Source organism: Apium graveolens, chromosome 11, assembly GCF_009905375.1.
Source record: "Apium graveolens cultivar Ventura chromosome 11, ASM990537v1, whole genome shotgun sequence".
Classification (NCBI taxonomy): domain Eukaryota; kingdom Viridiplantae; phylum Streptophyta; class Magnoliopsida; order Apiales; family Apiaceae; genus Apium; species Apium graveolens.
In genome coordinates this window covers 126,603,469-126,627,222 of record NC_133657.1, presented here as the reverse complement: position 1 = coordinate 126,627,222, position 23,754 = coordinate 126,603,469, and the positions used below count along the sequence as shown (strand labels likewise).

The following is a 23,754-nucleotide window of genomic DNA, read 5'->3' as shown; positions in this document are numbered from 1 at the left end:
CAATTGTTAGTCCCTTAACAATATAGCAAGAATTACAGAAGGGGGGTTGAATAGAATTCTTGAACCTTTTTCTCAAAATAAAAATGTTCAACTCGATTATAGATATATTTGTTTTGATTAGCACAGTGCGGAATGTAAACTTGATTGAATCAAAACATAAGTAATTAAAAACAAGAGTCTTTAAAAACTTTCTGGTGGATTTAAACAATTTCACCAGAGATATATATTATATATCGAGAGGACTCTGCGTGCAAGAATGCTCACAGCTGCTTACAAAATAGAACTACTGAGAATACAGGAAATGCTAATGATTCTGCTTACAAAGATTTCTCTGTTTTTATTTCTAAGCTATCTCAGTTATTTTTCTATTTGCTACTCTCTTGGTTTATATAATACCAAGATTACAAAGTCAAAAAGACTGAACAATTATTAAAACTATCAGTCTTAAGCTTTGCTGCTTTTCGTCCTCTATTACCCAGTTAATGGGCTTCCACGGTGTGTTTGTATACATCTCGACGGCCGTGTGTCAGTTTTCACTGTTCAACTGCTGTTTGAATTCTTTATATGATTATCCGTCGACTTTCAGAACATCCATTGACGGTTTAATTGATCATCTGTCGACTGCTATATTAAACATCCGTTGATAGTCATTTGATCATCCGTCGATGGCTTTGTTAATCATCCGTCGGTAGCTATTTTGGCACTTGACTCTATTTCACTTATGCAGAATTACAAGACATCATTTATGTACAATTAATCAACCTATTCTGCATATCTAGTTAAAGTCAACATGACTTATATGCTACTACAGATTCCATACAAAGGTGCATACATAACTGTGCTACAAACTTATTATTACATAAGCTACTCACTCGATGGATAATAAGTTAATCATTCGTCGGGACTATAATGAGTTATCCGTCGGGACTATAATTCTTATCCTTCGAGTGCTACATAATTTCACTAAGTAAAATCTACTTAGATATTTTGTTTATGAAATCATCAAGTACACAATATATGCACAATATATATTTTGTTACTTGTTCGAAACATTTATACAATTGTATCCAACCCCCCTTAAATAATTGTATCTTCACTGGGAAACAAGCCAATTCTCAAAAGATGCTATTATATAATAAACGAAATATTAAAAATTTGGTTTGTATGGTCCTTACTTGAATTACATAATTATCCTTCCTTTCAATATTTTACTTAATTGTCCTTACTTAATTAATATATAACCAATTAGCTTTAAAAGTAAAATATGTTGCCGTTTTTATTGTCACCAACTAAAACAACTCTTTCTCTACAAACTTACACAATTCTTTATAATATATATCTTTTTTAAGTAAAACATGTTGCCTTTTTTATTTTGTCGAAATAAAATAAATCTTTCTTTAAAAATATTATGGAAAATTCTTTTTAATATATACTAATTATCTATCTATCAATCTATCGATACTATATTATAATAGATAAAATAATAAAAATTTGGTAATCGATCGAAACTAGCTGAAATTACATAATTACCCAACTTAATTAATTCATTATTTTAACATAATTATCTTTTATAATATTACAAAAAAATGGACGAGAAAAAAAGGAGTTTCTCGTGAATTAAATATGTTAGGCCTTTAATCAACTATATGGGGGTGAATACAATTTAAACAAGCAAATTGAAATAACAGACTCAACTGAAAGAACAGTTTTTATATTAATTGATACAAACTGATTACAATACTCTCTCAAAGGATGAACAGATATCCTTGAGAGTTGCTAGGTTATGTGTATGATATAACAATGCACGACACATAAAATGTAAACCTAACCTGTGTTTATACACTGCACAGTTATACAATCAAACTAGAATATGTGTTATAATAGAATAGGGAATCCTAATACATATTCATTTATTGATTACTACAAATAAGTAAATTCCTACACCGACATATCTCTGCAAATCTTTCCTCCTTTGATATCTCCTGATTTCCTGCTTGATAAATACCTATGTGAATAGATACTGATGACAAAAGCTGATCAGCAAATACTGATGGTAAATGTTGATTATGTGTCAAACTTTGATATCAAATATTGATTGACAAACTCTGATAGTTAAACACTGATAACATTAATTTCTTCTAACAAACTCCCCCAACTTGTGCATTATGTAAATATGTATAAGTTTCTAATTGATGATGTCAAAACTATCTAAATGCAAAAATACTAACAAATGTACAATCTTACAGTCAGTGTTTCAGACTTTAACTTCAGTCTTTAACCTTGGAAAATCTAGTAGCATCATCAAAGAATTTCTTGAGTAGAATTTCTTCAAGAACATTCAAATACATCTCCATTCTTTGTTTGATATCATTGAGCCCTTTTGTAGATTCGTCATTTTGATAAATAACAGCTCTGAGGTCATGCAGACTTTATCTCCCAAGTGGCAGATCATCCAGCTCCAAGAACCCGACCTTCTTTCCATTTGGATTGAAAGTAAGAACTTTTATACTAAGAGATGTAGTCACTATGGCTCCTCCAATAGGCATATCAACAGGGTTTCCAAAATCATCAATATATTTTGGAGTGTATTTTGACTTATAAGTCATTCTTATCTGCTTTCTGAATACCATGTCTTTTAAATAAGCAGATGATAAGTGGATTTTATATCTACTTGGAACGCTTCATTAAAAGCTTAAGTTGGTGTTTAGGACTCGAGTTGTTGGTATTTTGATGTGTTTTTGTGTTTTTGCATCTCAGGCACTAGTTCGAGGAATAATGGAGTTTTAATTGAATATATGCTGAAAATAGTCAAGAATCTGAAGTCAAGGCCATTCCCAAATTGTAGAGGATCTTGAGAGATTCGCGTGGACTATTGGATCGTCGAAATCGGATGAACGGAACTCAATTTGCAGTCAAAACAAGAAAATGAGCCAAAATCGAGTAGCACGGCGCGCCCGCGCTGGAATGCGGGGTGGCCATGCCAGACTACCAGAAACAGCGCGCGCCCGTGTTGGTATGCGGGGCGGCTGCACTGGTCCGTTCATCCAGAATACTGATTCGAGTTCGCTTTAGAGATTTTAAGTCCCAGTTCGATCCTGAAGCTTATATATACCAATAAAAAGACGTTTTTAACAACAAGGAGACTAGGGAGAGAAATAAGAAGACCTAGAGAGCACAAGATGGCTATGGAGAAGAAGACTTTTATTTTCTTTAATATAGTAGATACTTGGATGCTTATTTTCGAATTGTCTTTGAACCCTAGTACTCTTATATTATTTATTATCATGTTTTCATTGGAACCCATGGTGACGATGACTTCGGTTATGAACTAATCTTTATCATAGGGTTCTAACGGATTTACTTATGGATTTCTATAGTTAATTTATTTCAATATCTTGGTGTGTGGTGATTGATTGATATCCTAGTATCGGTTGTGCTTATTCGTCTTATGTGCGTAGCTAACATATAAGATAGCGTGTTAATCTCTATTGAAGTAAAAGTGAATATAGAGGTTTAGAACTTGCCATTCTATCATAGGTTCATGTATTGTTTATGCATGATTCGTAGGTAATTTTAACCATTTTACTTGCCCTATATAATCATGATAAATAACTTGCGCATTAAACCTTTATGTTGTCAAATTCTATAGACATATAGGGTCTCAACATAATTGATGTCTATTCAGCTTCTATCTCTTTTGTAGATGTCTGGTAGTAGGGTATTCGTACAACGAAAGTTGGCGTTTACTTGTTTCATGTTATCTGATTAGTTGTCATCACCATTGCATGCTAAGGTTAAGAGCAATGACTTTGAATGATGTATTTGATGAAGTTAGAATCCCATGTTTGTCTCATATAGTTAATTCCATCACTTTAATTCTTAGTTAATTGCATGTTAGTTCAATCTTAGTTATAAACATCTCAACTTGTTATTGTCTTAGCATTGAGAGATAGCCATACCATTGTTGTATAGGTGCATAATCTTCAGTTAACTAAAAAGAGTCTTTGTGGGTACGAATCTGATTAATATCTTATACTACTTGTGAACGCGTATACTTGCGTGTAATTTTAGCGCATGTTTTCGCTCTAACAAGTTTTTGGCACCGCTACTGGGGACTCGGTGTTAATTTTAAGTTTATGTGCTTGACATCAGTGGTCGTTAAAGTTAACTGACTCGGACTCTTTTACTTTCACGGTTTACTTGTTTGTGTTTTAGGTACTCATTATAATGGGAGATCCAGCAACACCAATGAAAGCGTTGATGGATTTTTCTCAACCCAAGATCAATTACATTCGTTCGAGCATTGTCAGGCCAGCGATCATAGCTAATACTCAAGTCTGGCACGATTCAGATGGTACATAATTTAATCCTGTTTGGGGGTTCTCCAACGGAAGATCCTAATATGCATATTAGGAATTTCATAGAGATCTGTGACACCATCAAGTTTAACAATGTTTCTGAAGATGCTATGAAGTTGAGACTTTTCCCTTTTTCTCTGAGGGATAAATCTAAGTGTTGGTTACACTCTCTACCAGCAGGTTTTATCACTACTTGGGATGATCTCACTCAGAAATTTCTTACTAAATTCGTCCCTATGACGAAACAGCTGCAATGAGGAATGCTTTTACTCAATTTGCACAGTAATCGGGAGAATCTCTATGTGAAGCTTGGGAGTGCTACAAGGAGTTGCTTAGGAAGTGTCCTCATCATGGAATGCCTGATTGGATGATCATTAATTGCTTCTAAAATGGTTTAGCAGCACATTCAAGACCCATGCTCGATGCAGCATCAGGTGGAGCCTTATGGGCAAAGAGCTATGAGGAAGCTTATGACACTACAAGAATAATGTCAATAGACATCACACATTAGACATCGGTTAACTTTTCCACTGATGTTAAAAAGAGTATTAACATCACCCCGTGTTTTCGTGATGTCTTTGTTCTTTGTAGACATCGGTTATAATTAAACCGATGTCTAAAATTCACCCAAAAAAAACAAAATTCGCGCCCACCATTTCTTCCCCCGTTAGTGAAATTTCATTCAGTTTTTAGTTCTACATTCCCCCAATCCCAAAATTCTCCCCCTTAACCAAATTTTGGTTCCCCCCAAATCAATCTTCAGACACAAAATCAAAACAAAAAATCAAAAGTAAAAACTAAAAAACTGAAAACTATTCTCTCTCTCTCAAACCTGTCTCTCTCTCTCGAACCCCTCTCTCTCTCTCTCTCTCTCTCTCTCTCTCTCACCTCTCTCCCCTCACAATCTCTCTGAACTCCGGCCATCATCTCACCATCATAATCTCTCGAACCTCTCTCTCTCTCTCTCGAACCTCTCTCTCTCTCTCTCTCTCTCGAACCTGTCTTTGGAACCTCTCTCTGTCTCTCTCTCTGAACCTCTCTCCGCTCTGAATCTCTCCGTTAGGCCTCTTTCGTTTAACCTCTCTACTTCGGTAAGTGTTGTATCTTCTTGAATCAAACTGGTCTTCTCTGCATGAAGACCAGTTTTAAAAGTTGAGGATTTTTGAATTCAAAACCCTAATTTTATAAATTGGGGTTTTTTCTAATTCAAAACCCTTATTTTTTTTATTAATTTAGTGTCAAATCTTGTTGCTAATACTTTTCTTCTTGTTGTATACAGGACCTAATCTGAGAAAAAGATTTAAAGCTTTAGGTAATTTGGATTTTTTAGTTGTACATTTATATTTTTGTTTATTTTTTTTATTTTTGTAAATTAGGTTTTCATTTGTTTGTAATGTTGTGATTTGTTTTTGCAGGACATTAGTGTTGTTTGATTTTTCGATCTTCGGTGAGTTTTCTTCTCCAACTCTATTTTGTACGCTTATACATTTGATTTGTTTTGTTAGTTTTGATAGTGTGTTTTTTGTCTATGTGCTATGTAGTTGGTTCTTATGTTGATCTATGTGTTGTGTATAATATGCATTATGTATTATATGAAATCTCAGTTTTGTTTTATTTGCAATTATGTGCAGGAGAATTCATTTTGGTATTAGTATGTTATATTTAAATGTAGGCGTGTTCTGAATTTTGGATGCAAGTGTGTGGTTAATTTAGTGATTGTGTATGCAAGTGTTTAGTTGAAAATAGTACATTTATAATTTGATAATCTGCATCCTTGATCTGACTATTATACTATGGTTAATTATATAGTGATTATACATTAAGTACCGAATCACTAGTTAATATATAGTACTAGTACTATAATTAAATGTATAATATGAATTACGTAATGCATTACAAATCGATTCATATCATATTATAATAAAATATATAACATTAAAATGTATAATATGCATTATGTATAATATGAATTCTCAGTTTTCTTATGTCGTTTATAGTCTGCCCTATGTGTGGATGTCATACTTAAAATCAAGTTAGACTTCTAAAATAAATATTAAGCTTATAAAATAAATATAAGCCTTATACTGAATTTTTTAGTGACATACCAGGTGGTTTTAAATGGATAGGTCTTGGATAAAAGCCGATAGGGATTCTCTACAGTATGAAATTGGTGTTGAAAACTTCTTGATATTTGCCGAGAAAAATGCTAAAAACCCCAAGAAAATTCCTTGTCCTTGTGCACACTGCTCTAACTTCAAAAAGTTTTCTGTGAATATAATCAGAGGTCATCTTTATGAATCAGGGTTTAGTTTAGGATATTCTGATTGGATTTGGCATGGAGAAAACCATGATAATAGTACTAGGTCATCTGTTGGTAGTACTTGTCCTCCCTCGAAGCCCATACCAATTTCAGAAACATTTAACGTGTGTGAAGCAGCCTATAGTAGGGAAGATTGCGATAAAGAGTCAGATAACTTTAAGAGGTTTGTTGCCGATGCAGAACAACCTCTGTTTGAGGGAAGTGAGTGTACTAAACTGGAGTCGGTCTTAAAATTACATAATTGGAAGGCTAGGTTTGGAGTTTCCGATAAAGCTTTTAATGATCTGCTTCAATCAATTGGATCAATTCTTCCTAAAGATAATCTGCTTCCGTCTAATATGTATGAAGCCAAGAAAACATTGACTGATTTAGGCCTCGAGTATATTAAATTCCACGCTTGTCCAAATGACTGCGTATTATACAGGGGTCCAATTCTCGAGTCTTCTTCCGAGTGTCCCAAATGCCATCTCTCTCGCTGGAAAGTTGGGAAAGTTGGTCAAGTTAGGGTAAATGTGCCAGCTAAGGTTATGTGGTATTTTCCGATAATCCCCAGATTTAAAAGAATGTTTAAATCTTCATCTATTGCTGAATTAATGAGTTAGCATGCAAATAATCGATCCAAAGATGGAAAGATGCGTCACCCCTCTGATTCTCCTTCTTGGAGAAATGTAGATTGTAGATGGCCTGATTTTGGTAGCGAGGCAAGAAATATACGTTTAGGATTAGCGGCCGATGGTATAAATCCACACAACAATGGATTAAATAATTGGTACAGCTGCTGGCCAGTTATGTTAGTAACATATAATCTTCCTCCATGGTTATGCATGAAGAGGAAGTTTATGATGTTAACAACATTAATTTCAGGCCCACAAGAGCCTGGTAATGATATTGACGTATATCTCGAGCCACTGATCGACGATTTAAAAAAATTGTGGGAGGAAGGTGAACCAAACGTGTACGATGCCCATACCAAATCCTTTTTCACTCTAAAGGCAATCTTGATGTGGACAATAAATGACTTTCCGGGATATGGAAATTTGTCGGGGTGCGTTAATAAGGGTTATAGGGCCTGTCCAGTATGCGGTGATCAGACCGTGGCTAAATATCTAAGTCGTAGTAGAAAAATGAGCTACCAAGGACATCGTCGGTATTTAGATCTTTATCATCCGTATAGGAGACAAAGGACAGCTTTTAATGGAGAACAAGAATTTGGTTGTGCACCTGAACCACTTAGCGGAGAGGAAGTGTTGGGGCAACAACAGCAACTTAGGTTCAGTTTTGGAAAGGGGGGGAAGCCAAAAAAGGTGGAGTCTCCATGGAAAAAACAGTCAGTTTTTTTGAGTTAGAGTATTGGAAATTTCACCATGTTCGACATTGTTTAGATGTCATGCACGTCGAAAAGAACGTGTGTGATAATATAATTGGGACACTTCTACACATGAAATTCAAGAGTAAAGACAGCCTTGCCTCGCGTCTTGATTTGGTTGACATGGGAATACGGCCTGATTTAGCTCCAGAAGTAGGTGAGAAAAGAACATACCTACCTCCTGCCCCTTATACTCTCTCCTGGAAAGAAAAACAAATAATATTGGCATCATTGTACGACATGAAACTTCCATACGGACATGCTTCAAATATAAGAAATTGTGTATCGATGATTGATATGAAGTTGTATGGTTTAAAGTCCCATGACTGCCATATCCTTCTCCAACAACTACTACCTGTTTGCATTCGTTCAGTGCTTCCGAAAAATGTTAGGGTTAGTATCATAAGATTGTGTTTTTTCTTCAACTCTCTGTGCAACAAAGTTGTAGATGTGTCAAAGTTGAATAAATTACAAGAAGATGTGATATTGACCCTGTGTGAGTTAGAGAAGATATTCCCTCCGTCATTTTTTGATGTTATGATACATCTTATGGTCCACCTAGTAAGGGAACTGCGATTATGTGGACCGGTTTTTTATAGATGGATGTTTCCATTTGAACGCTTTAATAAAATATTGAAGAGTTATGTAAGAAACCGATTCTATCCAGAAGGTTCTATAGCTGAAGGTTACCTCAAAGAAGAGTCAATAGAATTTTGCAGTGAGTTCTATAGCGGGAGTAGTAGAACAACCGGTCTTTCGAAAGATGAAGAAAAAATTTCTGGTCCAATCGGTGGTGTGACTATGAAGTCAGTTGCGGAAAAAGAACGAGATGAGGCTCATCTTTCAGTTCTTCGTAATAATTCGGAAGTGGAACCATATGTTATGTAAGTAAAACATAAAAAGTATACATATAATTGTTAAAGTTGTATTTGGTATAGTTTAGTCGAATTTGATGTAAGTAATTTCAGGTTGCATAAAAAATATTTGGAAGAGATTTATCGAGGGAAAAAGAAGAGTGTACAGTGGCTATTGGGAGAGCACAATCGACAATTTGCCGATTGGTTTGAACAAAAAGTTGGTTTACATTATTTTTCCTTCTCTTTTATTTTTATAAGTCGTGTTTTTAAATTTGTAGCCACTTATATGCATCAATAAATTATATGTAGGTCAGTACAGAAATGAGAGAGAATGCGGAAGCCGTATCTGAAACTATAAGATGGTTGGCTGGGAAACCTTCATTTTCAGTTTTGACTTACGAAAGTTATACTGTTGAAGGGGTCCGATACCACACAAAGGATCGAGATAATGCAAGGGTAGTTCAGAATAGTGGTGTGTCATTAGTTGCGAGGACAGTCCAAGTCTCTAGTGCTAAGGACATGAATCCTATAGAGAGTGATTTAAAATTTTATGGGGTGATCAGGGAAATATGGGAATTAGACTACCACGCATTCAAGGCCCCTCTGTTTTTATGTACATGGGCAGCAAGTGACAAAGGTGTCAAGTCCGATGATCTTGGTTTCACCCTTGTCAACTTCAATCGACCAGGTCACAAAAAGGACAAATATGTCTCTGTTGACCAAGTCAACCAAGTATTTTATATTGAGGATCCAGTTGATGCTAATTGGTCCGTTGTGTTATCGGCGACAACTCGAGACTATCATGATGTTTACAATGAAGATGCTCCTGAAGACACCTCCTGGAACCCTCCCCCATTCTGTTCTAATATCCCTACATGTGACCCTGCTAAAATTGATGATGCAAGTGTTTGTAATAGAAGAGAAAATGTTGAGGGTATATGGGTCAAAAAGTTATAGGAGTCTAGCTATATATTCTCCTTATTTGTAATTTTTCTTGTTATTTGTAATTTTTCTTGTTATTTGTAATGTAACAAAGAATGACGGGTTGCAGGATTTGAAGGCACAATTTCTTCAAGCAAAGCCAGGTGCGAAAGTGCCAAAGGGCTTTAAGCTGTTGTATAAACATGCAACAACTTGGATGAAAACTACCGGGGTCAGTATCCAGGTTCGATGTGAGCCGAATGTGTTTGGACATGAAAAACAATTTATTTATTGCATGAGAATGTTGTGTCTTTATTGGAGTTTGAAATGTTGGGCCAAGCAGTAGTTGCAAGTTACATGGCGTAAGTTACCTTTTTTTCTTTTTAATGATCATTTTTTTTAATGTTTGTAATTTTCCAGAACTTGCATTTTAACATCAGCACTCTTTCGATAGGCACTTACATTCTGAGATTAGTGAAATACCAGAACTGGCGGAGACATTTGCTTTTATTGACCCCGGATCCACATATCACGTGAATGCTGATTTTGAAGCATACATTTTAAACCGGTTGAGAGAGGGTATCCCGGATCGCCTATTCTTTCTTCCGCATAATCAGAAGTAAGTACTTATTGTAATACTGAAAATTAAAAACATGGATAGTACAGTACAAATTTCTATGTGATGTGTCCTATCTGTCTTTGTTTTTTATGAAAATAGTATGCATTGGATTTTGGTCGTTATCTGGGAAGGGGAAATATATATTCTGAATCCACTACCTCACCCGACACAATTTTCAGAACTAGAAAAGGCGTTATCAAGGTAAATTTTTATTAACGTTACAGTTTGGTATAATTGCATGTTCATTTCTGTACATTATATGAGATTTTATGTTTTTTATGCAGGGCTTTGAAAAGTTACAACTCTGAAACCGGCAGGGGCAACAAGATGGCCAAGGCAAAGTTTCTTAGTGTAAGTACAATAGATCGAGTACCTAATATTTGTGCTTAATATATATGATTTATTTGACATGCCTGATTTGTCTTTTAATTAATAAAATAGGGATCTCCTAAACAACCCGGTGGGATTGAATGTGCGTATGTAATAATGTGATACATGAAAGAAATTATCGATGATGACAAGTTGAATTTTGCTAAAAAGGTATTACCTTGACGCTTCCAGTTTGCTATATACTGAGATATGGTTACTTTTCGATATGGTTACTTTTCATTCATGTACTGAATTTTGTTTGTTTGGAATTTGTAGTGGTTTGCCAAGACTCGATCGTGTTACAGCATTGAACAGCTAGATGAAGTTCGCATTGAGGCTCTGCAGTTCATCCAAGAGCATATCTGATCAATTCTTGTACTCAAGGTCTTTTCTTTTGCGTAGTCGTACATTTGGTAATTTAGACGGTTCTGTGTAGTAAGAATGTAAGTGTATAAATGCTGGGGTTACTGTATAGGTTTTGCAAATGCTGGGGGTTGTACATTTGGTAATGTAGATTCTGTAGTTTTTGAATGATTGATGCAGATGATGGGGTTGGTGTTGGTGATTTTTGGATGATTGATGCAGATGATGGGGTTGGTGTTGGTGGTTTTCGGATGATTGAATGGTTAAATGTATGAATGATTGACTGGTTAGATTTGTATGGATGCGTGTTATTCCAATGTTTTAGTTTTGGTTATGTAGTAAAGGACATCAGTTTTATTTATAACAAATGTCTATTAGTAACGAGTACATCGCTTTTTTAGAAAATTAGTGATGTAAAACTTTACACAATTTGGTCTATAAATTTCTTACACATCACTTTTAATTTAAAAAAGCTGATGTCAAAAAAGATAATGTACATCACTTTTAACCAAACAAAACTGATGTCAAAAAACGTAATGTACATCAGTTTAAGGCAAATAACTGATGTGAAAAACTAACATGTTCAAGTCTAAATGATACATAGACATCACTTCATTCTAGAAAAAACTGATGTCTATACGCTTAATTAGACATCACCTTTTATTAAAGAAAACAGATGTTTAATATGCCATTTTACATCACCTCTGTCAAAATTATCGATGTTTTTGTGACAAAAAACATAGCTTAATATATGTTTAATATGTTTTAATAGGTGTAATTTAGTTATTAAATAATTTTGTTATAGCATTTTTTGTGAAAAATCATCACATAGACATCAGTGTTTTCACTAAAATCGATGTTTTTGTGACAAAAAAACATAGCTCATGATATGTTTAACATGTTTATTAGGTGTAATTTAGTTATTAACTAATTACTTATAGCATTTTGTTTTAATAATCAACACATAGACATCTGTTTTTTAACTAAAATTGATTGTCTAATCCAGTATAGACATCGGGTATTCACCGATGTCTAGAATAGACATCACCGACATCAACATCGGTTGGAAACAGCATAGACATCGGCCAAAAAGCGATGTCTATGGACTTTTTCTTGTAGTGTTTCTCCATGTAACGACTGACTATTCCTACCGAAAAAGCTATGTCAGGTCGTGTATAAACCAGGTACCGTAATCCTCCTACCAGGCTTTTATAATGAGTTGAATTCACAGCTTCTCCAGCTCTGTCCGCATCAATCTGTAATTTTAACTCCATGGGGTACTTTACAGAGTTACATTCACTTAAACCAGCTCGTTGCAGCACCTTCTTTGCATACACTGTCTGCTTTATCTCTATACATCCCTTGTGTTTCTCAACCTCCAATCCCAGGTAGTAAGATAACTTGCCAAGGTCAGTCATTTCAAATTCATGATTCATCTCCCCCTTGAATTTGACAATGGCTGAAACGGAAGTACCAGTGATAAGTAAATCGTCCACATAGACACCAACAAGTAACGAATCAGTTCCATTTTGTCGGGTGTAAACAACATGTTCGTAAGGGCATTTAATGAAACCCAAACGAAGTAGACACTTGTTTAGTTGAGCATACCAGGCTCGAGGTGCCTGACATAGACCATTGAGAGCTTTTAGAAGTTTATAGACCTTAGTCTCAGAGCCTGCTTTCACATAACCTTTGGGCTGAGCAACGTACACTTCTTCATCGAGAACCCCATTCAGAAAAGCGGATTTAACATCGAGATGGTGAACCTCCCATTCAGTTTTAGCAGCAAGAGCTAGAAGGAGACGCACCGTTTCCAATCGAGTCACTGGGGCAAAGACTTCGTTGTAGTCAATACCATGTTGTTGTGCATATCCTTTCACCACCAGGCGTGCTTTGTGTTTAGTGATGGCACCTGAAGTATCTCGTTTTAATTTAAACACCCACTTGAGATCGATGGCCTTGTGACCTTGTGGCAAATCAGTAAGCTTCCAAGTCTGGTTCTTCTCAATTGTATCAATTTCCATATCCATTGCTGCACGCCAAGCTTCATCTTTGATAGCTTGCCCAAAAGTGACAGGTTCGTCTACACCAGACAAGAGTAGTTCTTCTTCGAGCTCAACAACCTCAGTAGTATCGTAGATATCAGCAAGAGTCCGAAAACATTGTGGTTCACTTTCTGGTATAATAGAACCAGTTCCAGATGTAACAGAACCAGTGACAGAGCTTGGTGAAGAGGGCTGGGACAGAGATGGTGGTGTGAGAGGTTCTACACTGTCATTCTCAGGACCGAGGTCAGGAAAAACAAGAGATTGTGTGGGCACTTCTGCGTCATGACTTGAAACAGACCAATTCCAGCCTTTTGATTCATCAAACACCACATCGCGCGAAACATGAATACGCCCTGAGGTGGGATCATATAGGCGGTATGCCTTTGTCCCTGATTCTCTCCCAAAATGTACTAACACACGACTTCGATCATCAAGTTTTCGAGTGAATACTGATGGAATCTTCATATAACACATACAGCCAAAAATCTTTAAGTCTGCAACACTTGGTTTATGCCCAGACCAAGCTTCATGAGGAGTGATTTGTGAGAGAGAGCGTGTAGGTAATTTATTGAGCACATAAACAACGTGCTTTACTACTTCTCCCCAAAACTGTGCTGGTACAGCCCTTTCCTTTAATAGACTTCTGGCCATAACTGTCACAGTACGGTTACGACGCTCTACAACACCGTTTTGCTGCGGTGTGTAGGGTGCCGTAAAATGCCTGAGAATGCCTGAATCTGCACAGAAATTTTCGAATTCTTTGGAGCAAAACTCGCCTCCACGGTCAGTACGAAATACTTGTATAGTTGTTTTGGTACCATTCTCAACTAACAGTTTAAATCGTTTAAAAAACTTAAGGCTTCATCTTTAGTTTTTAGCATGTAAACCCACATCATACGACTGAAGTCATCAACCAAGAGCATAAAATATTTGTTACCAGCAGGGGTGGGAGGTGAGATAGGTCCACATAAATCACCATGTATTAATTCTAATACGGATTTAGCAACAAAATTTGAATGAGAGAAAGGCTTACGTTGTTGTTTTGTGAGAAGGCAGCTGCTACAGAGGCCTTTTGGCAAATGGATTGTGGGAAAATCATACACCATTCTGTTTCTTGCCATCAACTGCATAGCTTTGAAATTAACGTGCCCAAGTCTTGAGTGCCAAAGCCAAGTTTCCTCTTCCCCTTTTGTCAGCAAACACATCTCCTTGTTGTTTTTGATATGAATCTTATAAAGACGATTTGTAGACCTCTGTACGTGCATCATGAGTCGGCCATAACTATCATAAACCCACAAACTTTCCCCATTCAAAAAAACTCGGTAGCCTTCTTCTGAAAGCTGACCCAGGCTTATGATGTTACTACGTCGAGTAGGGATATAGTAAACACCATGAAGCTTCCTGATTTCTCCGTTCTTGCAAACCATGTTAATTGTCCCTTTTCCCTCAATTTGTACCAATGAACCATCACCAAATTTGACCTGTCCTTGCTTTGATCTGTCCAAACTCTCGAACTTGTCACGACATCCAGTATGGTTACTCGCACCGTTGTCGAGATACCACATGTTTTCTACAACCTCCTTTTCATTTGAATTTTCACCTTCACTTAGCAAAATCACGCCATCTACGTCATTATCAGTCATGGCCATCAAAAGAGCAGGTTCATCATCGGTAGCTTGAGTTAGATTTGCCTCACCACACTGCACCCTGTCCCTTTTAGGCTTTCTACACTCCCCTGCGAAATGTCCATATATTCCACAATTAAAACACTTAACCTTACTCCTGTCAATTCTGTCACGACTTCTTTGATATCCACCTCGACTTGATCGTTGCAGCCACTCTTCTCACGTAAGCAGGAGCTTTCCATTTGTGGCTTCATGTTTCGACCATTCTTCTTCAGTCATCAAAGTTGCTGACCCACCTTGCTCTCCACCAGTCCGAGAGACGTTCCTCATGAGCTTTTAAAGAGCCGATTACTTCCTCAATGGACATTGTTTCAAGGTTTCCAAACTGCTCAATAGCTGAAGCAATCTGTAGAAACTTTGTTGGCACTGCCCTTAGTATCTTTTTGACAACATACTCTTCTCCAATTGATTCACCGAGTGCCCTGATCTTCGCGACCAAGCCATTCAATTTCAAGCAAAATTCATCCAACTGTTCTGAATCTTTCATGGTTAATGACTCAAACTCAGCCTTGAGAGTTTGTGCCTTAGCCTTTTTTACTCTGTCTGCACCCAGAGAAGCCGTTTTAATAGCCTCCCACACGTCTTTTGCAGTCGTATATCCTGCTAGCGTCAACAACAATTCTTCAGAGATAGATTGATAAATCATCGCCATAGCCCGCTTGTCTGCCTTGTTCTCAACGACGGTCTTTGGGTCTTTGGGCTCTACTGCTTCCTACACATTGTATGCCTCCAAGAATACCTTCATCTTCATAGCCCAGGCGGTATAGTTGGTTTTAGTGAGCATTGGGTAGCTTATGCCGATTTGCCCTTCCCTTCCTTTGCTTGACTCTACAATTGACTGTTTTTCTCGATCATAGAGAACGAATGGGTGTGTTCAGAGCTCTGATACCAGATGATAGAACTAAACTGATATGCTAAGATACAGAATGGTAATATATGCTTGAAACTGCAACTGGGATTACTTATTTGAATAAAAGATTACAGAGGTTATTAAATAGAAACAACTATCAACTAAACTCCTTTAAACCAGGATATGATCCTAATATAACTCCACGTTCTCCTAACCACCTATGACTACTATAACGTACACATTGATTTATTCAAACATAATAAAACTCTGCAAATAAATAAAAACATGTTTAAAATTAACTCCAACAGCTATGTAGAGGTATGAAAATCTCTTTTCCATTTTAATGGGGAATTTAATAGTAACTAGCTAACTAATTTTTCACTACTAACAGAGAAACTTTAATAATCATATATAAATTTAGACCAGGAAATTCATGTCGTGTCATGTACTTTCGTGTAGTGTACTTTCGTGTTTCGTGTATTAACAAGGTGATCCATAAACGAAACGAAATTATTTCGTGTACCAGTATCTTAAAACGAAACACGAAACGAAATTTTCGTATCAAACACGAAACGAAACGGAATACACGAACCATTTCCCATACTTATTGTGTATCTCTACAAGGAAACACAATGAAAAAGAAAAAGTAAAAGGAATAAAAAAATAGTACACACAACACAATCGATTGTAGAATTGACCGGATTAATTGTTCATCTTTATCTCCGTTTTTCATATTTGCGTTCAATAGTTGTTCTGATTGTTGGATTCATACTGTAAAATCAATAACATGATCGATGTTATATGTATACTTACATGTATACACACATGTATACATTTTAAACAATCGATTGTTGAATGATTACTGAAATAGACCTCAGAGCTTTGAAACACGGTGAATACAAGGGGGGTTTGACACATGATGAAAGAAAAAGAAAGTAGAACCCTAGACCCAAATTGATTTGTCTTTTTTTATTTTTTTAGTCTACTTCACGACTTGTAAGAAGACTAACGGGTTAATGTTTAAAAAATGTGGCCCAAAATCCAAATGCCCAAAGCCCATTTGTGCAAGTTTTATTTTTAAATTATTTTGTAAAATAAATAAATATAATATTTATTTATAATATCTATTTATATAATTTTAAATATTTATTTCGTGTACTTTCGTTTCGTGTCGTGTACTTTCGTTTCGTGTCGTGTACATGAGGGTAAAACCAAAATCGACACTAAAATTACCCGTTTACTTTGTGTTCGTGTATCGAAAAAAAAAACCAAACCCATTATTATCGTGTCATTTTCGTGTCCTGTTACCGTGTCGTGTACGAAATTGTCGGCCTATATATCATTAACCTCCTTGTCATTTTGAGTGATCTAAAGTTCTAGGAAAACTCCCTCGATTTTTGACATTGAATGACAAACTATTATTATACTTTCTCTTGAATTCAATCAGAATTTAAAAGTTAGATTTTTTTTTTAATTTTTATAAATAATTTTTTTCAAAAAAATGCATTTCTATCAATATATAACAATCATATATGTGTTACTCAATAAAATCATACGTGTTAAGTTATCGCATTTTCAACCATTATGCATAAAATCATGAATTACATATGTCAATGTATTGTTGACTTTATACTAGACAATTAGCAAACAAATTTATAATCATCTCTTGTGTTTTCTTTAATGATCTTTATCTAAAAGTTCAAATATATGATATGCTTTCTAATTGTTTTCCATTATATAGTACTAGGGTATTTATTCTGTTTAGAAGCCAAATAACAAATCTACTGTATTCATTAAGTTTAGAAGACCAATAATAAATGTATCACCTTCCGTCACAAGAGCAACAAAAATGAAATTGACAAATTTATGTATAATTAAATTTTATATATTCATTTAATATTATTTACAAATTGAATAAATAAGATACATGTTAATATAGAAATTTCATATAAAAATTTAAATTTAAAATAAAATGTTAAAGTAACAAAATTCAAAAAAATTAATTAAGAAATTTTAAATTTAGTGAAAAGTAATATAGTATAAATTCACCTAACTGTAATCTAAACAAAGTCTTATTTACTTTTTCTTACTTTTTCACAAGTCACATATTAGTGTTGGAAATCTGATCACCTACAATACAATATACTAGTGTTTCTGTATAAAACTGAGAAAACAAAGATTGCACTCTAAATTCTTACTTTTATTAATGCTGAGAATTACAAACTAAATACTAAGCCAAAAACAAGAAAGTGGCTAGAAAGTAGGAAACTAACAACTGCAACACCTAGCACTACTCCAAGTCATACGACTTATTCTCTGAACTCCTAAAAACTCTCTTGCTCCTCTGAAGACCAGGTCTCTCACTGACACCTCAGAAATACAAATAAATAAACGACTTAATAAAGCAAATAATAATAATAAAACAAGTTTAGACTAAACCCCAACAATCTCTCCCTTAGTCTAGACTTCTTTGCCTACGTCCTTCACTCCCAACAGTTGACGCATCTTCTCAAACTTAACAGTCGTGAGAGCCTTCGTGAGAGTATCTGCTCGCTGCATATCCGTGCTTATATGCTTCACAATTATCTCGCCCTTCTCAACACATTCACGGATGAAGTGATATCGAATGTCTATGTGCTTGCTACGACCGTGAAACACGGGGTTTTTCGCCAAGTCAATTGCAGACTTGTTATCGATATACAAGACAACTGGACCAGTTTGTTCTCCTGTGATCTTTGTCAACAGCTTTCGAAGCCAAATCGCTTGACACGCTGCAGCGGTTGCTGCCATGAATTCAGCTTCGCACGAAGAAAGAGCCACGCACCTTTGTTTTTGCGAAACCCATGTTACTAAACTCTCATTCAGATAGAACGCCATTGCTCCAGTACTTTTCCTATCTTCAATATGACCCGCCAAATCGCTATCGGAATATCCAGTGAGCACATTATTTCTGCTGTCCTCCGAGTAAATCAGCCCATATGTTAGAGTGCCTTTCACATACCTTAAAACCCTCTTGGCTGCGTTTTGGTGCATCACAGTAGGTCTCTCCATGAACCTACTAATTATGCCAACAGAAAAGGCTATATCTGGCCTCGTATGCACAAGATATCGAAGACCTCCCATCAAGCTTTTAAACTGAGTGGTGTCGACTGCTACACCCCCAAGTCACTGCTAATACACTCCTTTGGGTCCATTGGATACTTGGTGGAGTTACAATCCAACATGCCTGCTTTTTCGAGAATCCTTTTGGCATACCCCGTTTGCCTCAATTCTATGCATCCTTCACTCTGTTTCACTTCTATCCCAAGGTAATAAGACAGTCTTCCCAAATTGCTCATATCAAATCGATTGTTCACTGATCCTTGAAGTCACTTATGGCTGCAATACTCGATCCAGTCACCAAGATGTCATCTACGTAGATAGCGATAATTAAAACATCACTACCCATCTTCTTCGTGTAAACAGCGTGCTCATATGGGCATCTCTCGAAACCAATATCTTCAAGGCACTTGTTTAATTTCGAATACCAAGCACGTGGCGCTTGTCTAAGCCCATAAAGTGCTTTAATTAACCTGTAAACCAAGTGTTCTTGCCCTTTTTCGCGAACCCATCAGGCTGAGTCACATAAATTTCTTCTTGAACCTCCCAATTCAAAAACGCCGTTTTCACGTCCATGTGGTGGACTTCCCAACTGTTCTTGGCAGCCAACGCTAACAACAAACGTACTGTTTCAATTCTCGTGACCGGCGCGAAAATCTCATCAAATCTATGCCTGGTTTTTGAACATACCCCTTAGCGACAATCCTTGCCTTGTATTTTACAATCTCTCCTTCTGCATTTTTCTTTAAGTTGTAAACCCACTTCAGATTGATTGGTTTTCTTCCAGGTGGTAGTTCCGTTAACCTCCAAGTGTTATTTTTCTCAACTGATTCAATTTCTTGTTTCATTGCTTTCTCCAATTCATGTCTTTCGCTGCCTGACTGTAGTTTGCTGGTTCATCAACCCCCATTAAAAACAACTCCTCGTCCTCCAATTCGATTTGTTCTGTCTCAGCATAGATATCCTGAAGTGATCTACGTTTTTTAGCATCCCCATCAACATCAGATTCTGAACTAGACTCAGTGGTCTGTGGATTAACCTCAGTACTCTCAGAATCGCTGCTAGCACTCGATCCTTGTGGAGTAACGACATCATCTTCATTTTGAAAATCACCTGGTGACTCCTCTCTTATGCCTGTAACTGTAAATACACCCGGCTGAGATTCTGTGTTCTCCTTTCCTTGTTCCCAATTCCATGGTTTTTCTTCCTCGAAAATCACATCACGACTTACAAAATTTTACCAGTTTCCGGATCATATAGTCTATAAGCTTTGCTACCAGGTTCCTTTCCCAAATTAACTACAGGAATGCTCCTATCATCCAACTTCGAAACCTTCATACCTGGTACTTTCATATGTGCAGTGCATCCGAACACTCTTATATGCCCAACGTGTGGTTTTAGTCCCGACCATGCTCATATGGCGTAACCCCGGTTACAGCTCGTGTGGGCAGTCTATTCAAAATATAAATTGAATGGCGTATTGCCTCTCCCCAAAAAGTACATGGCATTTTCATCTCCTTCAAAAACTTCTTGCCATCTCCACCATTGTCCTATTCCGCCGTTCCACGACACCGTTTTGTTATGGCGTATACGGTGCCGTTAGTTGTCTTACTATGCCAGCCTCCTCACAATAAGTCATGAATTCCTTGGAAGTAAACTGCCCTCCCCGGTCAGTCCTGAAGGTCTTAATTCTCTCTCTTGTGTCTCTACCAAAGCTCAGAAATTCTTAAAAGCCTCAAACACCTCAAATTTGTTTTTAACAAGTATATCCACATTACTCGACTAAAATCATCAACTAAAAAAATATGTACTTGTTACCAGCAGTTGTACTTGGCGTGATTGGACCGCAGAGATCTCCGTGAACCAACTCCAACGGTTTCTTCGCACTAAAACTCGACTGTGAGGGGAATGGTCTCCTGGTTTGTTTCGATTGTAAACAGCCCCTGCAAATTTCACCTGGCACATTCACACTTGGCATACCGTGCACCATCTGAGTCGAAGACATCAACTTAATGGCCTTGAAATTTACGTGACCAAATCTTGTATGCCAAAGCCAACTCTCCTTATCACAACTCGACACCAAGCACTTTGACTCGCTGTTCTCTAGAATAATTTTGTACAGCCGATTGAACGACTTCTTCACCTTCATAATCAACTCTCCCTTGTTGCCACGTACCCACAGATGATCCCCACTCATAATAACTTTATTACCATCTTCTGAGAGTTGACCCAAGCTAATATTGTTGCACAACGAAGGTATATAATACACCTCTTTTAGAACCCTCTCTTCTCCATTCTTGCATTTCAAAATTATCGAACCCTGCCCTTAATTTGTACCATGGAGCCATCACCAAACTTCACCTTCCCCGTCACGTTCTCATCCAACACATTAAATTTTGAACGCTGGCCAGTCATATGGTTACTAGCCCCGTTATCAAGGTACCAAAAATTCGATTCTATTTCTTTAGTTCCATCAAGTTTGGGCACCATCTTCTCCTCGTTGATTAACATGTTCTCCTCCATTTTTCCTTCGACTTCAGCCATCAACAATGCAGGCTCATCATCAGGAATCTGTGATATATGCACTTCCTCCTTGCGCTCCTCTTTACGCTTTTCCTTTTGACAATCCGCAGCGAAATGTCCGTAACCAAGACAATTAAAGCATCTGACCTTGCTTTTGTCACGAACAAATCGAGTTCTTTCTTTTCCACGATTTCTCTGACCTTGAGACACCTCTGTCCCACCCTTGTTGATCCGTTTAAGCCACTCTTCTCGCGTAAGCAACAGCTTTCCTCAGCCTTTTCTCGTTTGGCCCACTCCTCCGTAAGGAGCAACTGACCTCCACTACTATCACCGTGCCCTCGAATTCTCTCTTCATGGGCCTTTAATGATCCAACGGTTTCCTCGACAGTCATTACCTTCAGGTCTCCAAACTGCTCAATAGTAGACGCGATCTGCAGAAATTTGGGAGGCACAGCACGTAAGATCTTCTTCACGATATATGAGTCACTGACTTCTTCCCCCAAAGCTCGTATATTTGTCACAATTCCCTTCAACTTCAAGTGAAAGTCATCCAATGAATCTGAGTCCTTCATAGTGAGCGACTCAAACTCGTTCTTTAGTGTCTGTACCTTTGCTGTCCTCACACGTTCCGCACCCTGACACGTCACCTTCACAGCATCCCAAGCTTGCTTTGCAGTTTTCTTGTCCGCAATAGACAACAGAATGTCTTCAGGTACACACTGATAGATAGCTGCCAAAGCAATGTTGTCCGTTCTGTCCTTTAACACCGTTTTGGATCCTCGGGTTCAATGGCTTCCCAAACACCATGGGCCTGCATATAAACCCTCATCTTCAAGCCCATGCTGTATAATCTCCCTTGTCAGCAGGGGTAGCTCAAACTTATCGCACCGTCCTTGATTTTCCCGGTTTCTGACGTCGACATCCTTGGCATGTACTTGGGCATCCACCAGATTTCGTGGCTCTGATACCAGAATGTTGGAAATCTGATCACCTACATACATATACTAGTGTTTCTGTATAAAACTGAGAAAACAAAGATTGCACTCTAAATTCTTACTTTTATTAATGCTGAGAATTACAAACTAAATACTAGCCAAAAACAAGAAAGTGGCTAGAAAGTAGGAAACTAACAACTGCAACACCTAGCACTACTCCAAGTCATACGACTTATTCTCTGAACTCCTAAACTCTCTTGCTCCTCTGAAGACCAGGTCTCTCACTGACACCTCAGAAATACAATAAATAAACGACTTAATAAAGCAAATAATAATAATAAAACAAGTTTAGACTAAACCCCCAACAATTAGAATATGAATTAGGGGTTGATTTTTACTTAGGGCTCAAATGAATGAATTGTGGCCTAGGTTCTTCAATGAGGGTTTAACTCTTCTTCAAACTTCAAGTATTAAATATAATGAGGTAAATCTAAAATCTATCTTTCTCTTGGCTTCAGTGTTAGGTATTTTTTAATTTAGTTTTGTTTTAGGAATTGTGTAATGTGTTATATAATTTCTCTCACTACCCTCTCTCTCCTTTACACTCTGGGGGCTCCCGCTTGTGCACTTGTATTTATGTGTGTGTTGGTTGCCGGTTTGTGTATATGTCGTGTTTGTTTTTAGTTTTATAGTTTTAGTTTTTGAATTTCTTTTGCCGATTTTTGTAATGAAATTAGTTATTGTGTAATTTATATTTTTGATTGCAGGACTTCGCATCTTTGAGTTAGTGAATTGGGTCTTGAGTTTGCACTTTATTTAAGCTATTTCCCCATCTCAGTTTCTTGTCTAGTTGCTTGTATGATGTGTGAATTTAGAAAATAAAGATGTTACATTCTTTTTTGTTTATTTTCTCATACAACTGAATTTGAAAGGCTGCATATTAAGATAAATTAAAGAGTTAAAGAATGTTGCATAATGGTTTTGATTTAAATGCTAGCTTGATGTGTTAAAATGAATACATAATGTTTTACTTTGTATGTCCACAATATACTTTTATCTATAGATAACATAATTTTATCTTAGGTTGTGTCAAGAGATGATGTGTTTGAATAATAATTACAATGGATGGTCTTGCAAAAATTGTAAGAATATAGATGTCATCACATATTGTCTACCATCATCTCATCGTCTCATCTACAATGGTCATACTCTATTTCATGCAAACGGATCGTAGAAGTTTTATAAATCCTCATCCCTAATTCGGGAAGAAATGAGGATATAAATTTAAATTTAGAGAACCATATAGTTTTTGACATACTTTAGAAGACATGTTTGTGTTTCATAAATATTTTTAGACAAATTTTTTTCTAAATGTTTTTTCTCTATTTATCAATGGAAGAAATTATGAGAAGTTTTTTAGCAATTGAAACTACACCGACAA

The 23,754-nt window shown here is 36.6% G+C and overlaps 1 protein-coding gene and 1 non-coding gene across 2 annotated transcripts; both read right to left on the bottom strand.

Moving 5' to 3' along the window:
• Positions 1 to 4,608: 4,608 nt before the first annotated feature.
• LOC141699354 (small nucleolar RNA R71) lies at positions 4,609 to 4,715 on the bottom strand. Its single transcript, XR_012565823.1, has one exon. It is a non-coding gene; the product is annotated as a small nucleolar RNA R71 (small nucleolar RNA).
• A 13,501-nt stretch (positions 4,716 to 18,216) lies between these two features.
• Positions 18,217 to 18,879, bottom strand: LOC141695869 (secreted RxLR effector protein 161-like). Its single transcript, XM_074500078.1, has one exon. It carries the CDS (start codon positions 18,877 to 18,879, stop codon positions 18,217 to 18,219), a length of 663 nt encoding a protein of 220 aa, XP_074356179.1.
• Positions 18,880 to 23,754: the final 4,875 nt, after the last annotated feature.

Bases quoted from the DNA above. Each gene is read 5' to 3' on its own strand.
- LOC141695869 (XM_074500078.1), bottom strand. From the start codon at position 18,879: ATGGGAGGTCTTCGATATCTTGTGCATACGAGGCCAGATATAGCCTTT.